This window comes from Apostichopus japonicus, chromosome 7 (assembly GCF_037975245.1).
Source record: "Apostichopus japonicus isolate 1M-3 chromosome 7, ASM3797524v1, whole genome shotgun sequence".
Lineage (NCBI taxonomy): Eukaryota > Metazoa > Echinodermata > Holothuroidea > Aspidochirotida > Stichopodidae > Apostichopus > Apostichopus japonicus.
Window position 1 is genome coordinate 10076078 of NC_092567.1, and position 26417 is coordinate 10102494.

The 26417-nt window shown below is 36.4% G+C and overlaps 2 protein-coding genes across 11 annotated transcripts in view; one reads left to right on the forward strand and one right to left on the reverse strand.

Annotated features, from left to right (window-relative positions):
* The window catches only part of LOC139970087 (uncharacterized), an 853056-nt gene that overhangs the window by 160458 nt on the left and 666181 nt on the right, over positions 1-26417 (reverse strand). The window lies entirely within an intron of this gene.
* On the forward strand, positions 466-26108 carry LOC139970023 (uncharacterized). Of its 3 annotated transcripts, none has more exons than XM_071975559.1 (16): positions 466-617; positions 5776-5967; positions 6557-6652; positions 8035-8081; positions 9248-9281; positions 9936-11419; positions 13335-13552; positions 14304-14380; positions 14913-14965; positions 15443-15562; positions 18014-18222; positions 18738-18814; positions 20875-20939; positions 21861-21908; positions 23095-23120; positions 23940-26108. In XM_071975559.1, exons 3-16 carry the CDS (start codon positions 6646-6648, stop codon positions 24028-24030), a joined length of 2556 nt encoding a protein of 851 aa, XP_071831660.1. In that variant the 5' UTR covers positions 466-617; positions 5776-5967; positions 6557-6645; the 3' UTR covers positions 24031-26108. The 3 variants fall into 3 exon arrangements, with proteins under 3 accessions (XP_071831660.1, XP_071831659.1, XP_071831661.1); XM_071975558.1 differs by having other exon boundaries at positions 492-663; XM_071975560.1 differs by lacking the exon at positions 8035-8081 and having other exon boundaries at positions 493-663.

A 26417-nucleotide genomic window follows, 5' to 3' on the forward strand; every position in this document is an offset into this window, starting at 1 on the left:
GGTACGGTATCATGGATACTTGGTAGGCTTACGTGGGCTTGTTATTCACGTTCTTTTTGCCAGATATACACTTTATTGAGAAATTGATTGATAGAAGTGGGACAGGGCCCACCTTCACGGGTCACTTCTCGCATAACGAACGGGATTTCTCCGCGACGGAATACCTCGCGACGAAATGAATTTGGATAACCGAATGAACTTGGACAACGGAATGAAATTGAAGAACGGAATGAAATTAGACAACGGGAGTTTTCGCGAAGGCAACATATTCAGCAACTGTAACATAAATCATAAATGTGGTGCAAACGGCGTGCATTACGATTGACCTTAACCTTTGATGCTGAAGTTATGAACCGCCTAACCCACTGATCTACACTGTGGCACTGTAGATCAGTGGCCTAACCATGTTTTTACATGAAGTTTACCTTCCGTTCGCTCACACCACTGATCTACACTATCTGGCTCACACACATTAATTATATGTTTGTTCAAGCCTCAAGGTACGCCATAGGTGCTTGCAAACGATGGTTCGTACTGTATGCAGCGATTATTTTACGCGCTGGTACAACAGGATCTTTCCGCGTTCGGTTTCTCTACATATTTGCTTCAAAACACTGGTACTTACATCTTGATAATTCGAGTTGGTAACTAAGTTTAACACAGGTAGGCCTAAGTGTTTATCATTTTATTTATTAATTGATATCTAGGACTACTTGAACAACTTGACTATTATTATCATAAATGTCTTCTATGTACTAGTACAAGAACTAGTGTAGCCTGTAGGCCTAGCCTAAGTACTAGGCCTAGTAATTTACTAAACGGAAGCTACTGTATGTGTGTCGACCATATTCTTCAGAACGATGTTAATACTGTATGGTTGCCCTACAAAATTTCATGATAGTGTTGAAATATTGTAAACCACCATATTGAATTAATTCAACTATCAGAACCGTAACTGTGTATAGCAAAGGCTTCACAGTTAACGCACCTTCGTTATTGACGCACCTTAATATTACTACTGTAGCAACATACAGTCAGGCAACCTAAACTGTTTGCAGCAAAGAAGAGTTACATATTTGATGAGTTTTATTCCATTTCAGTTATATATGCTGATCAAATTGTGGTTTTCTAAGCTTTTAACATCCTCCCCTCAGTTTTGCACATGTTTTGGGCATTTGGAAATCTTACTCCTAAAAAAAGCCAAAATTACCCAAGTACTGTACCACATACGAATTACGATACCATTACCACATACATACTGCACAGTGCTACTCTCTGGGCCCTGACCTGTCTGAGCTTAGAGGCTCAGAGCATACAGTAGTAAACAGCATCCAAAGTCAATGAATGTATGTACTGAGGCCTACACTTCAGTTCTAGCTTATCAACGAATGTGTTACTGTAATTTAGGGGTATGAAAGAACTTGACACGTCAGACATTTTGTAGTCAAATTCTGCTCAATTGGTCTTGCATATTGGCACAGAACAATTAATATTTTGAGATAATTAGCATGCATTCCTATCTTAAAGTGTAGTGGGGTAGTGGCAGGAACCAAGCTGGGTGAGTGCATATTTTGCATATAGCCTACAATGTATGAAATCAATTATTTACCCTTTTTTGGCCACCTTAGTACTTCCCACGAATCCCAGTACAGTAGTTGTACAGTGTAGCTACTGTACTGTATTACTCTGCAATGAATTTGGCAGTCAATGTTCTGTAAAATTCTGAACACCAAGTGCTCTTGAGAAGCAGCAATACATGTACTGTAAGCCTATCACATGTTCGTTAACTTCAGCAATTTAATGGTAGTTCAAGTAAACTATGTGCAGGATGCATTACAGCCCTATGATTATGTGTCTAACACAATCAGTGGTCAAAATGCTAGGCCTGGGCACCACTACCTAGGCATCTGTTTATAGCATTAGCAAACTGGCAACTATAAAACGCTAATCATGCCAGCATGAGAATTCAAGAATCAAGTGTAATATAATTGTTGCTACTGAGCTTATCATTGCTACCATCTAGGTCCTGAGGCAGGAAGCCAGGCTGGGACAACCACATTTCATGTATTTTGAATAAACTTATTCCAAATTTACTCAGCTATCCTCACAACAAAATGTCACGTACATTGATTACTGTTGCTTAGCAAGCTTCGTGAAACTAGTGTCACACACTCATAGGACCTAGCTTAAAGTGAGTAAATTATATAGTCTCACTTTGTGACATTAACAGGACCCCAACAGAGTCCATCTCAGCAATCTCAGGCCTTAAAGTCTAAATTTTGACCCAAATACTCATTTTAGACAACATAAATCACTGAAGCGTGATATCACAGAACATCATTCCTGAAATATCAATTGCTGTACACTATATGCTAAGCATTGAAGCCATTAACATACTGGATTTCGGCCAAATTGCAAAAAATCACAACTTTGCAAGTTTGCATAAAGGTTTGGTCAATTAATTGCTCCCATTGACTTGCACTACAGTAGGCTAATTGAGCTGCGATACCTGTACTATTTGTAATACATCTGTTATAGTAGCAGTCCTGTCTCCTATATTAGCATGTTAGCATACATGATAGCATGTATCATCATGTTTATTGTCATGAATGAACTAGCATACTGTACATATGTTAGCTTGAAGGCTATGTAAGCAGTATGATACCATACATGTACAGTATATGTACTGTACTTGTACTGTATGTTAGCACGTATGCTAGCATGTATGTTAACATGTATATGTTAGCATACATGTATGTTAGTTTGTTTGTTAGCATGTATGAAAGCATGCATGATAGCATACATGTATACATGTTAACTATGTATGATAGCAAGTATGTTAGCAGTGTATGTAAGCCTGCTTGTTAGCCTGTATGTTAGCCTGTTTGTTAGTGTGTATGCTAGCATGTATGTTAGGATGTTATAAGCAGTATGATAGCGTGTATGTCAGGCTGTATGTTAGCCTGTTTTTAGCATACATGTAAGTTAGCATACATGTTAGCATGTATACACATATGTTAGCTTGAAGGCTATGTTAGCATGTATGATAGCAAGTATGTTAGCATGTATGTTAGCAAACATACATGTTAGCATACATGTTAACATGTATGATAGCATACATGTATGTTAGTGTGTATGATAGTAAGTATGTTAGCCTGTTTGTTAGCCTGTATGTTAGCATGTTAGGCTGTCAGTCTGTTTGCTAGCATACATGTTTGTTAGCATACATGTTAGCATTCATGAGCATGTATCATGTAAGTTAGCATACTGTACATTAGAATGTATTTTAGCGTGTTATTTAAGCAACATGAAGGACTTAAACAATTTTTGGTTCCCTGCTTAAGCAAAAGGAACCTATGTAGTCAACTAGATCCGCTATAGTGAAAAGGTGTGCCCTATTGTTCTCGGTGCCTGTAAAGGTCACCAAAGGTCAGTTAGGGGCCATAAACCAAAACAATAAACAAGCAATAACTCCCATTGACAGGGTCCGACATGATTGTTATTTTGGAACTTGTAATATACAGTATACATGTCTGTATACTTGTAAATAACATAGGGGATCATTTTCAACTTAACAGTGGTGTGATCCAAGGTCAACAAAGGTCAATTAGAGGTCAAAAACAGGTATTGTTGTGATAACTTGAGAACAAAATGTCCGTCAAGGTTGGGAGTTACGCTATTGTAATCCAATAGTGGACCCACATCTTTGTGACAGTTGACCTTAGGTTGACCTCTGGTGACCTGTATTAGCTTCTTTATTTATTTGAATTTATTGTGGCCATATCCAGATATCAAATGGTCTTTTGATCAAAATTGTCCATGGGTTGACCCCTGTGCGACCTTCAGGTGCAAAGTCCTGTATATGCTCATTTTAGGAGATACAGGACATAAAACCAAAACAAGTTTGTCAATATTTAACAATATGATAGAGCTATACATGCTCTAAAGATGAAACTAACTCCCGCTTCGATCGAACACCCGGTTCGTAAGTTATGAGGTGCCAAAGGTTGGATTTGATACCTTTTTAGCAATAACATTGTGTGTGTACATTGGAGTTCATAACAATTTTAGGATGAAGTGCACATCAAAGGGAATATTTTTCATAAAAGCTGTCATGCCTTCCAAGGTCATTCAAGATCTCTTATCATGACAAAATCTGCCCCCTTATGTTAATTTTATGCAACAACTTCCAGTGACAAAGTCTGACATGGCTGATATATTGGGACAAGTTGTGAATTAACTAGTTGCACGTTTTCCAAAATTCCCTTTATGTAATCCAAGGTCACCGAAGGTCAATTATGGCTCAAAATGTGTGTTTTGGGGGCAATAACTTGAGAAACTCCCACTGATGGGGTGCAATATGGTTGACATTTTGGGACTAGTTGTGAATAGGGTAAGGGATCGTTTCCAAACATAATGGTCATGTGATCCAAGGTCAAAAAAGGTCAATTATGGGTCGAAAACTCAATCTCCAAACTGATAAAAGTTGTCCATGGTTGATCCCTGTGCCACCTTCATGCGCAAAGTTATCAGAGGTCAAGGTTTTGTTTAGTTTCAAATGAGAGGTGGATCTCATGACCTTGGAATATGATTTACAGTAAAGTAATACTTATGGGTGTGTACGGTGCAGTGCTGTACCCATTGACTACTGCAAATGTATGTATACTCCAGTAGTCTATGAGTACTGCAATGCCCCCTTACACACCAAGAGGTATTACCTTACTGTATAACTGTAGACACTACAGTAGTCATTGAGTATTGCACTGCTCCTTACACACACAGAAGTATGACTTTACTGTATAACTGTAGACACTACAGTAGTCATTGAATACTGCACTACCCCCTAACACACCCACAGGTATTTCTTTCCTGTATGACTTTACATACTTACTGTACAGTACTTAGTCATTGAGTACTGCACTGCTCCTTGCACACCCAGAGGTATTACTTTACTGTATAATGTACAGGTGTACTACGGTAGTCATTGAGTACTGCACTGCTCCTTGCACACCCAGAGGTATTAGACACCACAGTAGTCATTCAGTACTGCACTGCCCCTTACACACCCAGAGGTAAATATTTCCTGTATTTACTGTACATACAGTAATCATTGAATATGTACTGCACTGCTCCTTGCACACCCAGAGGTATTACTTAACTGTTTAACTGTAGACGCTACAGTAGTCATTGAGTACTGCCCTACTTCTTACACACCCAGAGGTATTACTTTACTGTATAAATGTTGATCATTGAGTACTGTACTGCTCCCCTACACACCCAGAGGTAATACTTTACTGTATAACTGTAGACACTACAGTAATCATTGAGTACTGTACTGCTCCCTTTCATACACAGCTCAGGTCTTATTTTACTGTATAACTTTAGATACTTGTAGTCATTGAGTACTGAACTGCTCCAGTTGTACACCCAGAGGTATTACATAACTGTATAATTTTCCTACTATTCTTTGAGTGCTGCACTACTCCTTGCACACCAAGATGTTTTACTTTACTGTATTTACTGTAGACACAGTAGTCATTGAGTAAGTGCACTGCTCCCTTTCACACCCAGAGGTTTTACTTTATATGAATGGACTGTAATGCAACACTTGTGCACAATGGAACGTATACATTTATATGATCTGTCAAATGTTTTTTTTTTTAAGATACAGACTTCTTTACATGTTAAGTTCGTATTGACTAATATACAACGTATTTCAGTTATTAACCAGTCATTGTGGGAAAAAAAAACAATTTCTCCTTTTTTCTTGAATAGCCTATCCAAGCCCGCCGTACATAATTGTAGAAGGATGTGACCATACACAGTATGTGTACTCGACGTCGCAAGAGCAGGAAACGTGACGTGTTCAGTTCGTGGAATACGACCAGAAGTCAAACTCCAATGGAGAACTTAGGAAAACTATCCTGCTCTATCTCTAACAGAGCTGGAAAGGACATCAACAGAAAAGTGAGGAATCTTTGACATTTCTCTTACAACAAACTTCAAAATTTTATCAGCGCCTGAAAGAGGGATCACATTAGAGTGTTTTATAATGAGTGTTTTATACCTGAAGTTACATTAGAATTGATCTAAATATTCTCTTTTATCTTGTTCTAAGAGGTGAATGATTTTGCAATTGTGAGATCCAGTACAGTAGCCTACTCGTGTAGTTAGAATACAGCCCGTATGTTCAGTGAATTTTATGTCTGATAGAAGTTATGCTTCTAAATGAATGGCTAGTTTGCATCTCGAACGACTTCTTCTTCGATCCGACTTACGGTTTCTAAATCTGACTTTAAGCTCCATCAGAACAACGTTATTGTTATCTGCTTCTTTATATCGCCAAAGGTTAGTCTTTTCTCACACACTGATGAATACTGATACACAGTAGTCTAAATCTACAGTATCTGAAATATGTGCACTTGGAAAGTGCAGTTGATTTTATTGAATAATTGTTCTGTCTTTGTGACAATGTTAACCCTTTTAGATCCTCACTTAATATTTTCAAATGCTTAATTTCAAATTGCTAATTAACATGTGTTTTTCCTATTTACAGACAACAAGGGGACTTTGGGTTCATCGAAAGTTGCTGTGGTTACAATTATAATTGTAGTACTTCTAATTCTGGTGGTTTTGGTCGTCTGTATGAAAGGTACTGTACCATGGTGCATAGCACAATTACTTTGCAATATATTGCAAAGTTTGTTAGCTAATTTCTTGTATTCTATTTGTATTCATTGCATCTACATTATCCTTATTGACAAACAGAAAAGTATAGTAACTATTTGTTATGTTTTTTTATTTTGATGATTATAATAGTAACCGTTGCATTGATGATGGCATTTTTGTGTATGTGCGCGTTTGTGATGCCCAGCTTGTAAACATGATATCTCAAGAAGGGTGGTTCGGACTAATATCATGTAATGTGTAGATACCACATTGAGTACAAGAAGCCTATTGTTTTTGAAGGTCAAGGGTCATTTGGGGTCATGAGGAGTCAAATTGTAAAACCTGGTAAACACAATATTTCAAGAAAGAAAGGTTGGACCAACTTCATATTTGGTGAGGTTAAATTCACATTGAGTACAAGAATCCTATTGTTTTTGGTGGGGGTCAAAAGTCATTTGAGGTCACCAAGGATCAAATTATGAAAACCTTGTAAACACGATATCTCAAGATGGGAAGCATGAACAGACCTTTTATTTAATGTGTAGAAGAACCTTATTGATTAAAAGAAGCTCATTTTTTTTTCGGGGAAGTGGAAGGTCATTTGGGGTCATCAGAGGTCAAATTATGAAAACCTTGTAAACATGATATCTCAATATTAGAAGCTTGGGCAGATCGCATAGTTGGTATGAAGGTGTATTGCATTGAGTGAAAGAAGCCCATTGATTTTGGTGGAGCTCAAGGTTCACTTGGGGAAAACAGGTCAAATCGTGAAAGCTTTGAAAACATGATCTTGCAAGAAGGGAACCTTGGACAAGTTAAGGAGCCTATTATTGTTTTTGGTGGAGGTCTAAGGTCATATGAAGACAACAAATGCCAAACATTTACTTCACTCCCCTTTTACCTGTCTCTCTACACTAACACACCTTCCTAACATAATATCATGATGGAAGCTTGGACAGATCGCATATTTAGTATGTAATTGTACAACATTGGGCGGAGGTCAGTGGTCGTTTGAGCTCACCAGGTGTCAAATTGTGAAACCCATGTTTTACACAATATTTCAACAAGGACAGATGTCATATTTAGTATCTTGATGTATCTATCACATTTAGTGCAAGATGCCTGTTGTTGAGGTGAATGGTAATCATTACTGTACATGTTAAATGTCAGGACAGCCTCTGTCATTGTGACTTTTTTTTTTCCACATCACACTGCTTTTCACTGTATTACTAAGTTCAAGTGTGTTGTACACCCTCACTGTATATGATGTCAGATTCATGAAGAAAACTGCTGATGTTACATCATCGAAACCACGATGCATCTTTGCATTCTGGTTAATTAACCTTACATAAATTATTCCTGCAGTGTTAAACTTCCGAAAGAGGCGGAGGAAAATTGTGGAAGAAGAAGAGGTAAGACCATTATATCTGAAAATATAAATAATATCAAGGGAAACAAAATATATAAAGCTGTTAAACATACTGTAACACTAATTCAGTCTAAGATTCCGGGGGCGCTTAAATATTCCCTACTGAGGACTGGTGGTGGTATGGAAACAAATGCGGCTTGGATGGTTGTATGTTAGTAACAACGAGCCTTTAATCTCGCTATTACATGCAAAGAATATAACACATAGATAAACTTAGGTAAAGAAACACGCGCTGAGATTTTTTAATCTATTACTATATTCAGTCACGGTACATACCATAGAAAATGGTTACAAACGTGTCACTTGTCTGATGATCACCAAACACGTGGGAAACTCAGAGATTACACATGATTAAACAAAATATACTATATTAACTTGCACTACCCTCTATTTATTGAGCATTTTTGATGCCGGAAGTGAACAACTGAATTAAACTATACACATAATATGTTACAACAACAAGTTAACATTATACCCATTTGAAATAACATTCCTACCAATGGATAGTTTCATGTTGTAATAGATATAAGTAATACACGCAACTGTCAGGAAATCCTTTCTCTACCAGTTTTGTGTTGAGGATAACATGTACATTACGATCTTCCCTGCAGCAATTACCACCCCATTCCCCCTGTTCTTAGCCAAAAACAGGGAAGATTAAATATCTACCTGAGTTGGTAATGCTAGCCATACTGAACTCTCCTCTGCACAAATTCATGATTAAAGAAACACAGTGTATTTTTTCAGTGGTCAAGCCAAACTTGTCTTCACACACAGGAAAGTAGTACTGGCCATTAGAGCACTTGTGTTTGCAATCATACAGGTGACTGGTCAACTCAAGGATGAATCCTAATGACAGTATTTGGGGTAGTTTATGCTATCAAGTAACAAATTATTTATGCTTGAGTGAAATTGGAGAGGACATTTTTTCTATGGGCAAGCTTGACTGCCATGTAGACTCTGGGTACATTTATATAAGAATAAGGTATAACCTACGGTTACTTAGCAACATCAACATATTATGTTAACTTGTATCCTATTAAATAGAAAATGTTAATTACATAGTCAAATTATTTGCAAATAGTGACTTCAAATTGATAATTTTATTGATAATATGTTTGAAAGTATCATTACCTCTTTCTTGTTTAGATGTTGCCCAAGACTAAGACTCACCGCACACCTGGTAAGTCTGATGTACAAGTTATTGCAAGCTGAGTGCAGTGAATGCTGCAAACAATACCTTCAATTGCTTTAAGATACTGTTAAATACCACGCATAAATTAAAATAAATTTCAAAATACATATCCTCTACAAATGATAATGTATAATAATGTAACTGATTCCAGTGACTTTATTGATGTCATATCAAATTCACGTTGCAGTTAACTTTACCAAATGGGGATATATAAATGACACACTAATTTCACGGTTCCTTTTGTATTTCAGTATTTATGGTTTATGAAAATAAGATATGAACATTCTGAATACATCAGAATGCGCCCCACTTCAGATAACAGTTATGACCCAATGATGACTCCCAAATGGTCTGGGCCAAGAAGTTTTTTTTTTACACATCTTTGCCAAATGATGGAATCGATTGTCTCTTTGCAATTAAAGCAGCTGTTCAAATAACCATTTAGTTTGAGAACGAATCTAAAGTTAAGCAATTCAATTAACATATCAAGACATTTTCTACAGCAAAATTTGGTTGAGCAGCTACCAATAATGACATTCCAATTAAAAAAAAAAAACCTTTCATCTGACCATTTTCATTATTGAATTTGTTCCTGATATAAAATAAGATTGTTACTAATCACACTTTTCTGGTTTCCTACAGAGGAGGAACAATTTATCAAGGAATTAAAGGCAAAGTATGAGATACTTTATCATTCCGTACAACCATTGCCTTACATCAGAGACAGAATGTTTTGTGTTGATAAAGTATATGTTTATAGCGGCATTGAACGGTTAGTTCAACAAGCACATGGAAACAAAATGTGGAAACTTTTAGAGTCACATCATGAACTACTAAAGAAACCTGAGAATTGTGGTAGGCAAATTATAGAGGGTGAACCTGGATACGGAAAATCAACACTGACACTACAGCTTGCATACGATTGGTGCCAAAGAGTTCCAAAATCCCCTTTAAGTAACATACCGATACTTATTTACCTGCGGCTAAGACAACTGAGAGGGGTGAAGTCAATATACCAAGCAATACAGCGTTTTATATTACCCAGAGACTCAGATCTGAGTGAGGTTATAGTGGAATCAATCATAAAGAATTGTTCAGGTGTGTTGGTTATTTTGGATGGATTTGACGAATACCCTGATAAAGACGATCAAGAGACTGATATTTCTCTTATCCTTCGGAGAGAAATGTTGAAGGATATAGATGTCATTCTGACTACCAGGCCTTTCTACTTACCGAAAGAATTTGCACCGCATACTGATCGAATACGTTTAACAGGTTTCAACGAGCACATCCGAGATCAATATATTCGGAAAGCAGTTGTACACGGTGACGAACAAGCTGCCAGGGAAATAATACTTAAACTCCAACGAAACCCTCTACTTGGTGACTTGTGTCAAGTTCGTTTGTTGTTTGTTTTGTTTGCTCACATGAGCCACGAGAACAAAGACTTGAAGACATTCAAATCCGTTACTAGCTTCTTTCGTAATGTGATAGCTTGCTTACATAGTCATTTGATGAACAAACCAATTGAAAAGGTATGTTTTGACTTAAAACATGATGAGTTGAACAAGGTTGCTTTTGAGGCATTGAGCGGTAGAAACCAACTGATTGTGTGGGATAGTACTTCCCTGAGAAAACGACTTGGGGATGACTTTTATGAGCAGTATCTTAAAACTGGAATATTTTTTGAGGAAGAAATACTGACTGGTGATCAATTTTTCTACAAAAAGGAAGTCAGATTCTTCCACAAATTGTTCTGTGAGTGGTATGCTGCCCACTACATTGCTGATTATCTATCTCAAGAATCTTCAACCTCTGCCACAACAGAGAGCCAGAGTGTAGCTGAACTGCTCCGTTGTTTGGATCCCTTTGAACTTCACTATGTTTACAGATTTGCCTGTGGTCTTAATAAGACTGCTTCGGGTAAAATTGTAAATTATCTGCAAAACAACCTTAAACATAAAAAGTTTGCTATGATGTGTATGCTGGAACAAGACTATAAAAGTGAGAATATTGTTGATGCAATCACAAAGTTGGCCTCTAATGTGGTCCACGTACATGGCGATGACAGTCAACTACATCAGAGATCTACTTTACAAGTTTTGGAATTTGCGAGTGCAACACAGGTGAAGTAATTTTCTTTCACTGCAATCAAGACATATTCCCTCAGGTTTGTGGTCATGTGGTCACGGTCTTGTACTGTTACTGTACAATAGAATTATAATCAGTGTGTCCTTATACTGTCCCTACAAAAAACAGTGCAAAACTTCCAGCCTCCACCGGGATTTGAACATTTGCCCTCTCATGTACTTAAGTGCTTGGTTTATTTTTCTGCCAAGTCCTGTTTTGATTTTTCCAGTTTGCGCTGCATTTCTTGAAAGTTATATAATAGCAATCGATTCATGAGATCAGATTCCCAACTGTATACATATCTTCAGAGGTTGAATCCCAAATAATGACCTAATGACCATACGAACGTAAAACAATTTCAAATGGGCACTAACAACACTCAGTGTCAATGTCGTTACCAAGAGTGTCACTTGATTTATTGATTTCATGTGGCCATACTGCTAGTAATAAATGAACACACTATGACTTGGACAATTCAAACCTTGAAAATATTTGAATAAGTTGTGTGGTCCCCTTTACTGCAAAAAACTAAAAGTAAAACTCAATGATTTATGCAGTAGCGTTTCACTGCCATGGTAAGCTACTGTTGATAATGTCATTTTGACCTCACAGTGTAATTGTATGGTCTAAAGTAAAGTATAATATATTGATATTCATCATAAAATTACAATAAAATAAAATGGACTACAGTTTCTCAAAAATAGGTTAAAAAAAGTTATCTATGTATCATACAATTCAAAGTTTTAATACTTGTAGGTAAAAATGATCGCCTAAACCGTTCTGTCCGCATACGTAGGATCGTGTAAAATCTTTGTGGTTTCATGTAAAAATCAAAGAGAGGGTGATCGGAATCCTTGACTATAGAAGAAGCACACTGACATATTATACGATCAATGAAATCATCTGTGATGGTAGAATACAACTTGATGGATTTATTCAAGTACAGTAGTCTAATTGTCCTTTAGAACAGGATGATAACCAAACTGGGCCACAGTACTGTACACAAGGAAGGACAACACCATTGTCTGAAAAAGCCAAAGCTGCTTATCAAAATCTAAGCCAAAGCCGGCGAGCCAACGAATACAATATAATCTCTGTTTAGCTTTAGATGCCATATTGTTCACGTGGGTATTCCAATTAAGTAAGCGTGATACAACCTCAATCACATTATTGTCAATGTACAATGGGGCATGACTTTGCACTGCACGAAAAATCAACAATCATTTCCTTGGTTTTCTTACCATTAATAAGCATATTATTATCCTTGCACCAATTCACAGCATACTCTATGGCTGCAAAATAATTTGTTAGACACTGTGGGTTTTTATCAGTGCACATCCCAATTATGGCAGTATCGTCTGCATACTTCAAGATATAAACATTGTCATAATATGAGACTAATGAATCAGTGTAAATTTCAAAAAGTAATGGGGACAAGCAACAGCCCTGTGGAACACCATTGTTATTAACGAGAGCATCACTGTTGACACTGTTACAGTGAACAAACTGTGTGCGATCAAACAGGAAATTATAAAATAGTATAATTACATTGTCACTGACGTGCGCCTTCATAATGTCCAGTAATTAAGAACAGCAAATAGTATTAAATGCAGAACTGAAGTCCATAAAACAAAAATCCTTGCATAATTACTAGGAGTGTCTACATGTTGACGTAGAATAGTGTCCAGAAGCAGGCAGGCATCCCCTGTCGATCTGCGATATGCGAATTGGTATTTGTCCAGTGATGGAATACAGTTCAATATTTCGCTACGAAGAAGTTTCTCGAAACACTTCATTAAAACACTGGTCTTTAACTCTATTACATGAAACCCTCCATCCGTTCATAATGTAGCATGATTCTTTAACTAGAGGATAACTACAATACATTAACCTTGTTCATTTCTCTAACAGATTACCATAGCCTGCCTACACCTGACCATGGCCTTCAAGGAGTGTGATGGATACACTATTTTACTCCAATCTGGCCTCTCTCTCTGTCCTTTAGTGACAGTAGAAAAGATACACATAGAGACTGAGAAGGAGGGAAATGAACCGTATACAATATCAGAGAAACAGCTAACAAACATCTTCTGTTTTGCGCTTCGTTGTCAGTCTGTTAAGGAGCTGTCGTAAGTTGAATCTCATGTTTTTGTTATCATACTACAGTTTGTACCTACAAATGTTCCCTCTTGTTACATTTAAAATAACTGATTTACCAAAGTAATAGAGATAAACACAGAGCTCTGATAAACCTGGTATGAGAAATGATGTATCATCAAGAAATACATTGTAATCAGAAATTTTAGTGTTACAATCAGGAAAAAAGATGAGTTGTTTATGTTGGTATGACTAGCCATCACGGTATTAATTATAACAAAAAGAAACAATGACAGTTGTGAACTTGGAAGGTACTGTAAGAATATTTTTCATTTATCATTGGGAAAATGTCTTACATGATATGATAAGTATCATCAAAGAGGCCAAGGTGTAATTGAACCCAACACATTTCTTCATGAATTTTGGAGGATTTAATCAGTAATGTGGTAGTATGAGAAACGGAAGACAACATACTGTGCTTGGAATTGTATTACATACAAGTCTATTTTACAATCTATCTGATTGCACACCAATTCCTTTCATGGACTCCTAGCACGACCTAAGGACGAGCCTAAACATACTGTACATTACACTATTACCTTCCTGCAGTTATGGGCTCATTTGCTCATATTAAACAGCAAAATGATGTCCACATTAAGGTGCTTCGATTCCAATCATTTTGAAGCACTTCCTAATCATTTCCTATATGGAATTGGCTTCATAGCAAGACTGTTTTGCTATCTTTCTCTCATGTTGGTTTGTTTCTTCATTTCTACTTCAAAGGTTCAGTGAATGTCTGCTGCCTCTTTCGCCCTCTCAAGAGTCTATCAATGCAGAGATGATATCTAGGAAAATAAAAAGTAACTATCGATTCTGTCAGTATTGGTTGATAATTTGATTAAATCTAGTCATCAAGGAGTTGATATGAGAGATAATATATTGTAACATTTTCATTAGAAGTGCAAAAAGCAGATTGTAAGCCTTTGGTAAAAGCAAAAATGATGCAAAAGTAGAAAATATGACAAAAAAAATTGCTTTGTCAGGAGGATTACATTGATTTCAGGAGCAGTAAGTGTTAACCTCCTAAATGATTTGTCCTGCTCAACACATTCCTTTGGTACAAGCTACTGTAGTGGCAATGTTATTAACCTATCTATACTTAGGATATTTGTTTAAGAACATTACTTTAAGTCTAAACACTGAAATCGTGTCGTTTTAAGTCAAGCCATATTTATTGGATGAAAAACACCAAAATCAAAGTTAGGTCTTAAGTGTTCCATTTTTAGTGTAGAGGTATCCGTTTCATTTATGTGAAAAAGTTAATTCCTCTCCTTCATAAATCCTAAAATATGTCATTAAATTTAACATATTTTTACATACTTGTCATCATAGTATACTGGCGAGACTACGGTTACAGCCTGAATCTCCATTCTGGTGATTGGGAGGTATGATTCTTTTGTTTTTAGTTGCCAGGGCTTTTTGTTATTGTGTACGTGTCCATTAGTGCAGAACAAGTTGGAAGTAGTGTAAATGCCGACAACCACTAGACAACGACAGAGATCGTGACATAGCTTAGGGAAAATAACGTATAGTTCTAGATTGTGGAACAATATTTTAAAATATGAGTTGGTCATTGGACATTTTTGATTACTAATAAATTCAGATCATTAATCAACTGAAGAAACTCAAGGGAACCTTGTATGACATTTCTTTTCTATTGAGAGTATTTTGAACTTTTCTGTACATAGTGGTAAGTCTGGTAGTATGAAAAGGACGTTTTGCTGGATGTGTTTTTGACTTATTTTCATAACAATGGATTTTCATTAAGCTATAGTAATACCAATGATACTACAATTAGAATAGTAAAACAAGTAAAAACAGAGAGATAAGTTTACACTGCTTCATTTTGTGTTTATTTTCAGGTTGATAATATCAATATTATTGAGTCACTGTGTTCAGAGAGGTTACAGATCTGGACTAAAGATAGTAAATTACAACAGAATTGTACTTTGCAGCTACTGAAGAACGCATCTAACAATGATGTAAGTCAGTAGTCTAATATCAAAATCCCTATGATGGACTAGATATGTCAAAATACATCATCCCTATTATGTACTAAATATGTCATCCCCATTATGTACTAAATATGTCATCCCCATTACGTTATTAAGTGTATCATTTTGCAGTTAAATTAATTGAAAAATTTGATGCATTGTCTACAATTGGTGTTACGAATGCAGGATTTTGCATCCGGGAACGCATAGTTCCAGAGATGGACGCAAACACTTCACATTGCGTCCCGCGGATGGAAACCCTAAGTACACACACTCACAACTAGGCCTATATGCAAAACATAACAAAACAAATTTTTGAATGAATATCTTTTGAATGAACATTATTTTCCAAACCTCAGGATAACCAAAATTTCTTCCAATCATTCTGGTAATTGAATTTGTCTTAAAGCAAATAAATCATAGCAATCAACCACAAGGTACAGATTTATAATTCCGTACCTTGTTATTACAACATTTACATTACAGAGATTTACATGCAAACAATAGTCATAGTTCTTTTCCAAACTTCCCATGATCTGATTGGCTAATAGTTCCTTACCTATTGTCTGGAAACATTCTAGTGTCTGTAGTGCTCAATGAAAACAAATTATGTAAATTAACAACAATTGAACATTACTTTCCCTGTGTAGAGATGACAATGTTTGTGCTATAAGCTATCATATGTGTGCACTCAAATATCATAATATTAGGCCCTGTTGACAGTCATGGTATGAAATTTTGGTTGAATTTTCTCTACGATATCACGTAATATTTGAGTCATTGTTTTGATCAAAACAATTTGTGAGTTGAGACAAGTTAGGAATTTTGTAGGAACCTAACATCTCTGATACTTAAAACTTATTTTGACCTCACAGTATGTTTGTTCTCTCCACATTGAGAGTTGCTCAAGTAACATGTACATTGATACCGCAGTACTTTCTTTGTTGCAAAGTTTTTCGCACTGTCTTTGACCATGTGCCCCACTGATTTATTTTTCTTGTGCAACATTCATACATCGTCAAAAGTAGCTATTGAAGCTTGAGTTTTTATTGGACTTCGTGTGAAGAGTTATTTACATACTGTAAGGGGCAATGGGTCGGAACTGGCAGGGGTTGTGCCAACGTGTCAATGGTGGTTGAGGAAAGGGAAAACTTTGTTCAATTTAAATAAAACGTATGAATAACATTGCATTGGTTAACTGTTAATGGTAACTTACGACAGGGCTTCATAAAAGTTGTGAGCAAGTAGTTCTAGGCCTTTAGGGATGTGTTTTGTGTCGTCGAGATCTATTTATATTTTCTACAAAATTTAAGGGGCTCAATCAAATGAGTTAATCATGCAGTGTTTTTACTCTTACATGTACCTCTAAGCACTCCTATTACTTAACATGAATTTCCAACATTCACAGCATATGCATAGCCTATAACATTTCACACACACTTTGTAAGGAAGTTGTTTACCATGCAGTAGTATGGATTGTGTGATCCATACTACTGCATGGTAGTATGGATTGTGTGATCTAGGAAAGCATATAGGTAACTAGTCTGCGGTAACATTTTTCGCTTCGGAACTTTGAAAATCATTGTGTTGGTGTATAATAGTTACAGGTTTATCATTTGATGATTTTTTGTGCATGGCATAGACCTATCACTATAGGCTTCTTGTCGTGCACAAGCCAATGTGCTTTCAGGGGTCATAGCTCAGTATTATGTGTTCCTGTAGAGGTATTTTACATTGCATTTTTCATGGAGGACTACAGGGACGCAAGTTTTTCTGAGCGAACTCAAACGCTGTTAAACTTTTAATCCTAGTAACTATACTGGTCTTCACAGTGTACTAACTTTCATGCTAAATGTACACATAAGATAATCATATCATAATGAATTATTTTTCCAAGGAGTACTCCAGCTAGTGGCACACATAACACAAGATGATTTAAAGATTACATATCACTCTGTAGTGACAATATATCTATAATTCATAAGGTGTGTGGTTTGACACAATAACAACAGGACGTTTAACATAACTAATTCATATGAAGAAATATTCTCACTACATTCCTAGTCTAACAGTCCATATTTCATCCTGGTTATCATTCATATATCAGTCATTTTGCCCATTTTATGTTTCATGCATTTATTCACTGTAGTGTTACTGTCTTTTTATACATTGTGTACTATGTTAGATAAAGAAGTTGGATCAACCCATTTTAATAATGGTGAAGAAAAATGTTGTTTCTGTTAATATTAATGTTAGATTTCAATAAACAAACTTAAGCCTAATCGTAATAATGCGAGGAGTGGATTTATGCTAGTATTAAGATGGATAAGTGATACCTTCAGGAAAGTTACTGGCCACAGTAGGTTATAATCGTATAAATAATCGATATAGCTCTAAATCATTTCAATGTTGATTGAATCGTATGTTACCTTCCTTCAGATCCCCATCTTCCATCTGGAGCTTCTACAATCCTTCTCCAAGGCTGATGCTGGTAACATCATCCTCTGTTCAGGGCTACAATTGTCCTGTCCTGTGTCATTAAAGAAGCTATCGATTGATACATATGAGGAGGGAAGAGAACTGACAGAGACAGAGGTTGTTGGCATATTGATGTTTGCACAACATTCACATCGATTGGAAAAGCTAATGTGAGTATTTCAATGAATATTGTATCTTAGTAACGCGTACCTAGATACCACTTTCACACTTTAAATAGGCATAAATACCTACAAAGTTTTATCACTATTTCCCAAGTGGAAAGATACTCTCACAGGACAGAACTTTATTGTTTCTGAATTGAGTATTTACAGACCCATTTTTTACCTTCGCCTTGTTGTTAAACTCTACATTTGGATCGTTAGTAGTGGTGCTTTGTTCGGGTTAATTGTCATTTTAGGGACTTGGCAGAAAATAAGATATATTTCAAATATTTCGCAAAACAAATGCTATATCATTGAATGACTTTCCTTCTAATGAATAGCTTTACTCATTGTTTATATATGATATACAGGTTAGCTTTATTGTCTGTGTTATTGTCAATGCTTTACTCGTTCAGGTCATTGACAGTGATCGTCTGAAAAATTTACCAAAAATAAAATCGGATAACTTTTTGTGAATTGTGATCAGGCAATTGACCAACTCATGGTTCTGCTTTATTTCACAGGTTCTTATTTTGTCTGTTGCCCCAGTCTATTGCTGCTGAGGATATTCCTTCAATATTGAAGTCAATGAAAGTGAAAGGTACTTTATGCGAATGCTCAGGTTAACCTCTTTCGATTGATCAATATCGACAGTTTGTACATTATCGTTATGATCTGATACTGATTACTATTATTACAGCAGCCAATCATTGTAGTCAATAATGTAAATTTTATTACTTATCATTGGTTGCCTGAAGTTATCATTAAAATAATAAATTAAATGTGTGAAACATCAAGCAAAGGATGTATATTTATAGACGATTCTGATATGATGGAGACATCAAGCCTTCTAACTTGTTTTATATTCAAAATGAAAAAAAACTGTTAGCATGCTGCTTATTCACTAAGGAGCCTGTGTAAGAGAATTGTGTAAAATAAGTTGGCCTGACATATCAATCCTACAGTAGCAGGAACTTCTTTAGGTAGCATACGCCCATTAAAAGCCCCATTGACTTACACACTAAATCACAAAAGTAATGTGGTCTCTAAGTCTGGATAGATGTTTTCACTAGCTACACGCTACCCATCACCAGATAGCTGACATGTTGGCCTATCATGGCACCATCAATTTTCCGAATCATGACCATGTAGATTTTTTGCTATCCGAGCCGGAAGTTTTCGTCACTTGTAAACAAACCTCTTCACTCAGTGGTAAACAAATTTCCTACGTTGCTCCTGGGAGACCTAAAGGGGTCTAAAATTGCCTAAATTGACCCAATTTTCTCACCACATGAACTTCCATTCATGCTCTTCAACATGCAAGCCACAAAAAACTAGATTATGATTGATAACAGGTCACAAAAGATGTTCTCCTGCTGCTTTTTGGCACTTTTCATGATGGAGAACAATCAAGCGGATTGATATAGACTCTAATAGGAGTATGCCACCTTCAGAGGCTAAATGAAAAGTATCAGTAACAGAAGGGACAAAAACACACACAGAATACAAACAGGTTAATGAGCAGGGGGAACACAAAGAGATAGATGTAAGAGGATTAATAGACAAGGGATGGAGAGAAGAAAAGAAACCAACAGGGGAAGAGGAGAGGTAGGAGATCCAAAGAGAGGATGAAGGGAACAGGGTAGGGAGTAAACTGGAGGACACAGACAGAAATGTGTGGAGAAAAAGGGGGTGGAAAAGAGCCACGGGAAGAGGAGTGACAGGGGGGACAAGGGGAGAAGGGGGGACAGAAGAAAAGTTAGTCATGTCCTTCCTGAATGTTGAGCTCAAGAGGTTGAATGATGTGAAGGCTTTGCATCCACAGTCTCCCTCTGCTGTTTCGTACCAGGTCAGGGCGGCTACCTAAGGAGACAATCCCCTGTTGGAACGTGTTATTCATGGTATGGTTGGGAAGTCTTATATTCTAATACATGCTACATGCAGTAATAAGCTTGATACAAGACTCAAGAGAGGTGGTACAGCTGGCTGAGATGTTGTTTTGACTTGTGTATTCAGAGTGTCTGTCACTGCTAGACAATTATACATACACTAGGTGTCTAAATATAAACATACCACCACAGAGATATGGTGAGGAATTAAGAACCAGACTGAATTAGTATTAGATACCCTCAGGATGTTCTACAGTTACAATAATATTATGCAGTGAGGGTAATTTAAGACTGGGAATATCTCCAGATCAGGGTTTACATGAAATACATCCAGTATGTTACATATGCTGTGCATCAAACGTTTGCCTTTTGCATGATACATGCCAGTGAAGGGGAGACCATGATCTAACTATAGTCTAATGATATGCTTTTCTAAAGAATGTCAGGTTAAATGTTTTAAAGAAACAATGATACACAAACTGGTTTATCCCGTTTCAAAGCTTTCCACACAAATGAAAGTTACATTTTTCACTCGATAACAGAACAGAGAATGATTGCAAAACTTGCCCTTCTGCCTTGTTTTGCGCATGTTCTACATGTTAATGCAATTATGTAAAATAGCTGGGCGTAGCAGATTCTTGTAAAGTCTCTTCACAATTAATTGCTCAAGGCTTATGTGACTGTAGTGTAGGTCATTGGGGTGTTTGGGAGTGAAATAATCATGTTTTATTTTATTTTGTTAATCATGGCATTGTAACCTCTTTCATTTTAGTCACTTGGTTACCGTACGATAGTGGCAAAATTTATGACCTCAACCTTGAATCTGGTCGATGGATGGTGAGTATTAAGAACTTATTAAAACTATTGCTTGACAACTGGTTATATAATTATCTGGAAAGAAGTATTATGTATTCAAAGAATCGCAACTCCCCAACGACTGTTAAGTGATTTAAAAAATGAATCAATAAAAGAAAGGAACAGTTTGACAGGTAAGATGCATCAATATATTTTGCTCAGATTGTTGAGGTGGACTCACATATTGAATCAAGTAACAAGAAAATTAAACAGAATTACATCATGTCTGTATAACCTTTGACCAGTGTTCGTACCGATTGATTGTTTTTCAATGAACAGTTTAGGGGGTATATGGAAAAATGTTTAACCGGTTAGTTTTCAGAGTTTTTTTTTTGTGTTCACTCAAGTACATTAAATTAACATTGATTGCAGTACCGTCGTGCATCTTGCCTGAAAGTATTAGAAGAAAACCTCATGCAATTATCTTCTGTATAACAGTTGAGTTTTCGAATCCAGAATCAATTGCTTCGCACTGTCAGTTACAACTGCTGCGTGTGTGTCTAGTATCGTATAGTCTTTGCATTAACTTTTGATCAGCGTCAGTCTAAAAACCGTTACATAAATATCAAAAAGATTAAGAGGCAACAAAAAACAGTTGATAGATCATTCATTCTTGTCACCTTTGCTCCTGTAATTACCAGATACATGCTCCTTATTGCTGTTTGAATATTAACGTCATCAGAGTGTCGTCAACGTGTCACATGACAGATATTATTGATATAACTTTGATCCCAAGCATCTCTGATATTCATCCCAAAGTAATATTTTTCTTTGTAGCATACTTCCTTCTTTGTTTGAATTGAAAAGAAAATTAATTCTTGAATCGCCTCATAACTGTTGGAGTGATTTTGTGACGTCATATTTGTAAAGCTCATAAACCTTCCTATTTTATCTAACTTTTAGTATGATGATCGTACGCTCGATGTGACAGATGCAGTTTACAGCAAGGAGGTAGGTAGTGACGTTATAATGTATTACAATACACACAGATTCATTGGTTTAATCTCGATGAACATTGTAATGGAGATTGATCATTAACCTACAAAATAATCTGAACATTTTTTGGCATGTATAGAAGTACAAGGGCGGCGGAACCGGGGGGGGGGCACAGGGGGCACGTGCTCCCCCCCACTTTTCCTCAGGTTAAAAATGTGCCCTTTTTCTACATAAAAAATGAGGTGTCTCAAGTTAGCAAGAGGCCAGGGAACCAGAATCAACACTCGGGAAGGGCCGTTTCCAGCCATCTGAGGGGTTTTTAAAACCAAAAATTTTCTTGTACGCTCCGCGCCAACTGATGGTGGCGCTCCGCTCAGATAGTCGTGCATACAACTTTGCAAATCCTGGCTACACCCCTGACTTTTAATGAATTTCTGTGGGTCAAACTCAAAGCTATTTCGAATTGCAAAAAAATTGTTAAGATATTGACAAGAAATAAACTCTAATTTGGAAGATTCCTACATTAGCAACTTGCATGATTTCACCTCATTTTGTCTCAAAAGAAAACTTGTTCCTTGTTTCCCAATTTGCACATTGGATATTGCAGTGCTAGAATGCATATTTTCCTTGAGGGGGTGGGGGGGCGTTGATGGAGTGATGCGTATACGCAAATAAGAAAATACATTAAGAGTTATAAAGGGTACTAAATATAAGGCTGCATCAGTCCAATCGAATTTCTGCAAAGTGCCCTTTGATGTCGGTGCCCCCCAGATTAAAAGTGCTTCCGCCGCCCTTGTAGAAATATAATAATGTTTGAAAGGGACGATTCAAAAAAAGATGGTCGCTTTGTGCACCTTGAACACAAAAGAATAGATTACATATCGCAAATAGGAAATGTTGAGTTTTGCTATCTTTATATAAGTTACATAAGGCTTGCTACTAGATCTTAGAAAACATTAGTGATTCACGGATTCATTAGACATAGCAAACAATTAGCTTCTTAATGTTACTCTATTAACTCATAATACTATGAAAAAGTAATATTAAGGGTAACATTAAGTTGATTGCTCCATATTTTCTAATCTCATTTGATTGACAATGTGATTTCACAAATCCCTAACAGCCATACTTTTGAAATTTGAATTATTTTGTCATACAATAAAATTACAGCTATCATTTATGATTGACTTCTTTTATACAGGTTAGCGAATTCCGGGAAGTATGGCAGTAAGTTATTTTTATTATGTATTTTTTCGTACGATTGGTGATTTAATGAGTTAACATACACAAATCCCTATCATGACGATAATCCCTGCCTATAGCAAATACCACCCAAATCCCCTGTTTTTGGCCAAAAACAGGGGAGATTGAATATCTACCGGAGTTGGTAATGCTAGCCATACTGAACGCTCTTCTGCACAATTTCAGAATTAAACACACAGTGTATCATTTCAGTGTCAAGCCAAACTTGTCTTCGCACACCAGAAAGTAGTACTGGCCATGAGAGCACTTGTTTTTACAATCATACAGGTGACTGGTCAATTAAATAGGTGCACTCAATGATGAATCCTTATGGCAGTATTTGGGGTAGTTTATGCTATCAAGTAACAAATTATTAATGCTTGAGTGAATTTGAGGAGGACTGTTTTTCTATAGACAGGCTTGACCAATAAGGGAGTAGTATACATCATGCTACTTCAAACCCCACCCCCCACCCTCCCCCTGTGAAGCAGCATGATATATAATACTTATGGGTGTTAGATAAACAAAGGATACACACTTGTACGTAGGTTGTGTATATCAAATAGGATGCAGTGACGGCCATACGTAATTGATATAAATATATAAATATATATATTACATAACAATATCTTTTTAAGAATGATTATAGATGACGTCGCTTCAGCCTGTTAAAACCGGCAAAATCAAAACTATATTTTCTTGAATAGAATTGGGTAAAACAATGTTAAACTTGATTTGCGTTGTAACGTACAGTAGATCTATGTTCACATTTTGTTGCAACTGTTGCAATTTATCTTACTGCAGGGGTACAGACTGTCAAAAGGCTAGAGAAAGGAAACTGAAGGTACCCGAAGATGATACACAGACGCCACTGCTAACTGCCAGATCAGTATAAATCAGCCACGTAACTGCCACATCAGTATAAATCAGCCACCTAACTGCCAGATCAGAATAAATCAATACAGGTATCAACGACGATCTTATAACATTGGTACTGAATGAACGATTGAAGTTTATGAAAAAAATAAGTGCAACATTCTTGGATTGGATTAAGTAGGTATAATGTTCAAGTACATTGAGTAACAAAACTATAACACATGCTCATTTGGATGGAAAAGACCAAATAACAATTTCTATGGAACGGATTTGAACCAGTCACCTCAGCATCACAACTCCTGCGATATAGAAACTGAGGTACCCTGCCTTAATTTGTCAATGATTCCTATATTGACATTTCTTCTGGGGTCGCTAGTCAGAAGCTATTTATTGAAAAACCGCCCTTTAGTAAGAAAGCAGTTCATTTTTCGTCACTGCCCACTTCTTCACCTTTCAAGGTTATTAGTCTGGAACGTTAGCCTGTGTTTTACGTAATCTATTCGCCAAGCCTAGCAAAGGAAACGAGCGTGGAAAAGTCACTTGCACAGCTCAAATTTCCTGTCATCTACTGTGAGAGCCTATTAAAATGCTCGAGGCAGGTAAACTGTAATGGCAGTCGTATTAAAGGGCGCATTTTCAAATGGATACCTTGCATATCGTGTGGCCATGCAGGAATCACGCCCATTTTCATTCGATATAACCATTGCTTACAATTTTGCAGTTCAAAATTTTGTTTTAAATTATTTATCAATGCACTGAATGACATTACATTGAAATCTTCAGTTCCACTCTTTATATACGTAACTTACACTCTTTACATTCGTTCGTATCTTAAGTAAAGAAGGGTATAAAGAATAGCATTAAACGTTTGCCATGTGGTACATAAAATTACACTATTACGTCATTACCAACAACTATATTGATGTGGTGGAGACTTGATTACAACATAGCTTATTCGAGGTCTTATTGTAAGGAAAAATTATCAAGAGGAGAAGAATCCATTATCAACTACTTAGAAATGGTAAAGAGATCAAACAATTTAAATTTAACAAGTCTCAAGCAGAGAATTAAGCAGTCGAGCACGTTTATGACTGATACAATTCGACTTGTGATATTATTCTTATGAATCTCATGAAAGTTGGAAGGTAGAACTTTGTTATACTGTTTAAGCATAGATGTACCACACTCACTTTATATTCGCATTGTCGAATTTCAAAAAATCCCCCAAGAAACTACAATATTACATCTGGAATAACACTCACAAACACAAAACACAAAATGTTACCTCAATTTGTTAACATGTTTACAATTATGTTTGTTTTTGTTAGTAGAAGGCCATATGAAGCTTTTCAGCATTTAACATATTCTTTTGGTCCATGAACTGATAGATATTCTCTATTAACTATGGCAGGCATTTTGTGCCAACTTGTTGTGCCGTGAAAAGTCATCATTTTGTTTCACAATGACTTTCTGGTTCTGATATCAAATCCCTACCCTTTAGAAAAAATGCGTTGGTTTACGTTCATTTTGTCTTTATTTGTAATCAATTTTGATATTTTAGGCAATTCACTATAATTGCCAATGCAGTTATATATTGTATATTAACACTTCATGAGATCTCTCTTGCATCTACTATTGTTATATACACCTTTTTACATTCCTTTTAAGAGAATGTCATATTGTAGCATGCAATACATTTAAGTCCGTAAAAGCTAACTTCGTTTTCTGCATCCTTGGAACGTACAACTCCAGTTTTTAACTTTGCATTTAAAGAACAGGCTGGGAATTTGTATTTTGTAACACCTACATTTAAGTCTTTCAGAACAATGGTACTCTAGGCAAATAGTTTTAATGTCAGGAAACATGCGTGTACTTTAGACTGAGCTTACTGGAAACATCTTGACTTCACTTGTTATTGGTTCTTTGAAGAATTTAATTAATTACAGCAATAGTAATATTTTTAAAGTGTTGATGTTTTCCAGTATGTTTGATAATAATCTTTTTTTACATGACCACATTGTAAGTTACCTGAGAGAACTAATTTTTTTTCTTCAAATCACCTATTCAGGAATATGGGAGAATAAATAAAGATAATTATCTTGACATTTTTGGTTCCTTGCTGAAAGCAAAGGAACCTATGTATTCAGGTTTGCGTGTGTGTGTGTGTGTGTGTGTGTGTGACGCTTAAGCTTGTATGCACGATAACTCAACAAGGGATTGACTGATCATGATCAAACTTGGTGGGTGGGTGGCCCATAGTGAGTAGATGAACCCTATTGTTTTTGGTGCCCACAAAGGTCACCAAAGGTCAGTTATGGTCCAAAATCCCAAAATACTAAAACTGCAATAACTCCCAGTGCCAATGTGCGACAAGGTTGATATTTTAGGACAAGTTGTGAACTGGTT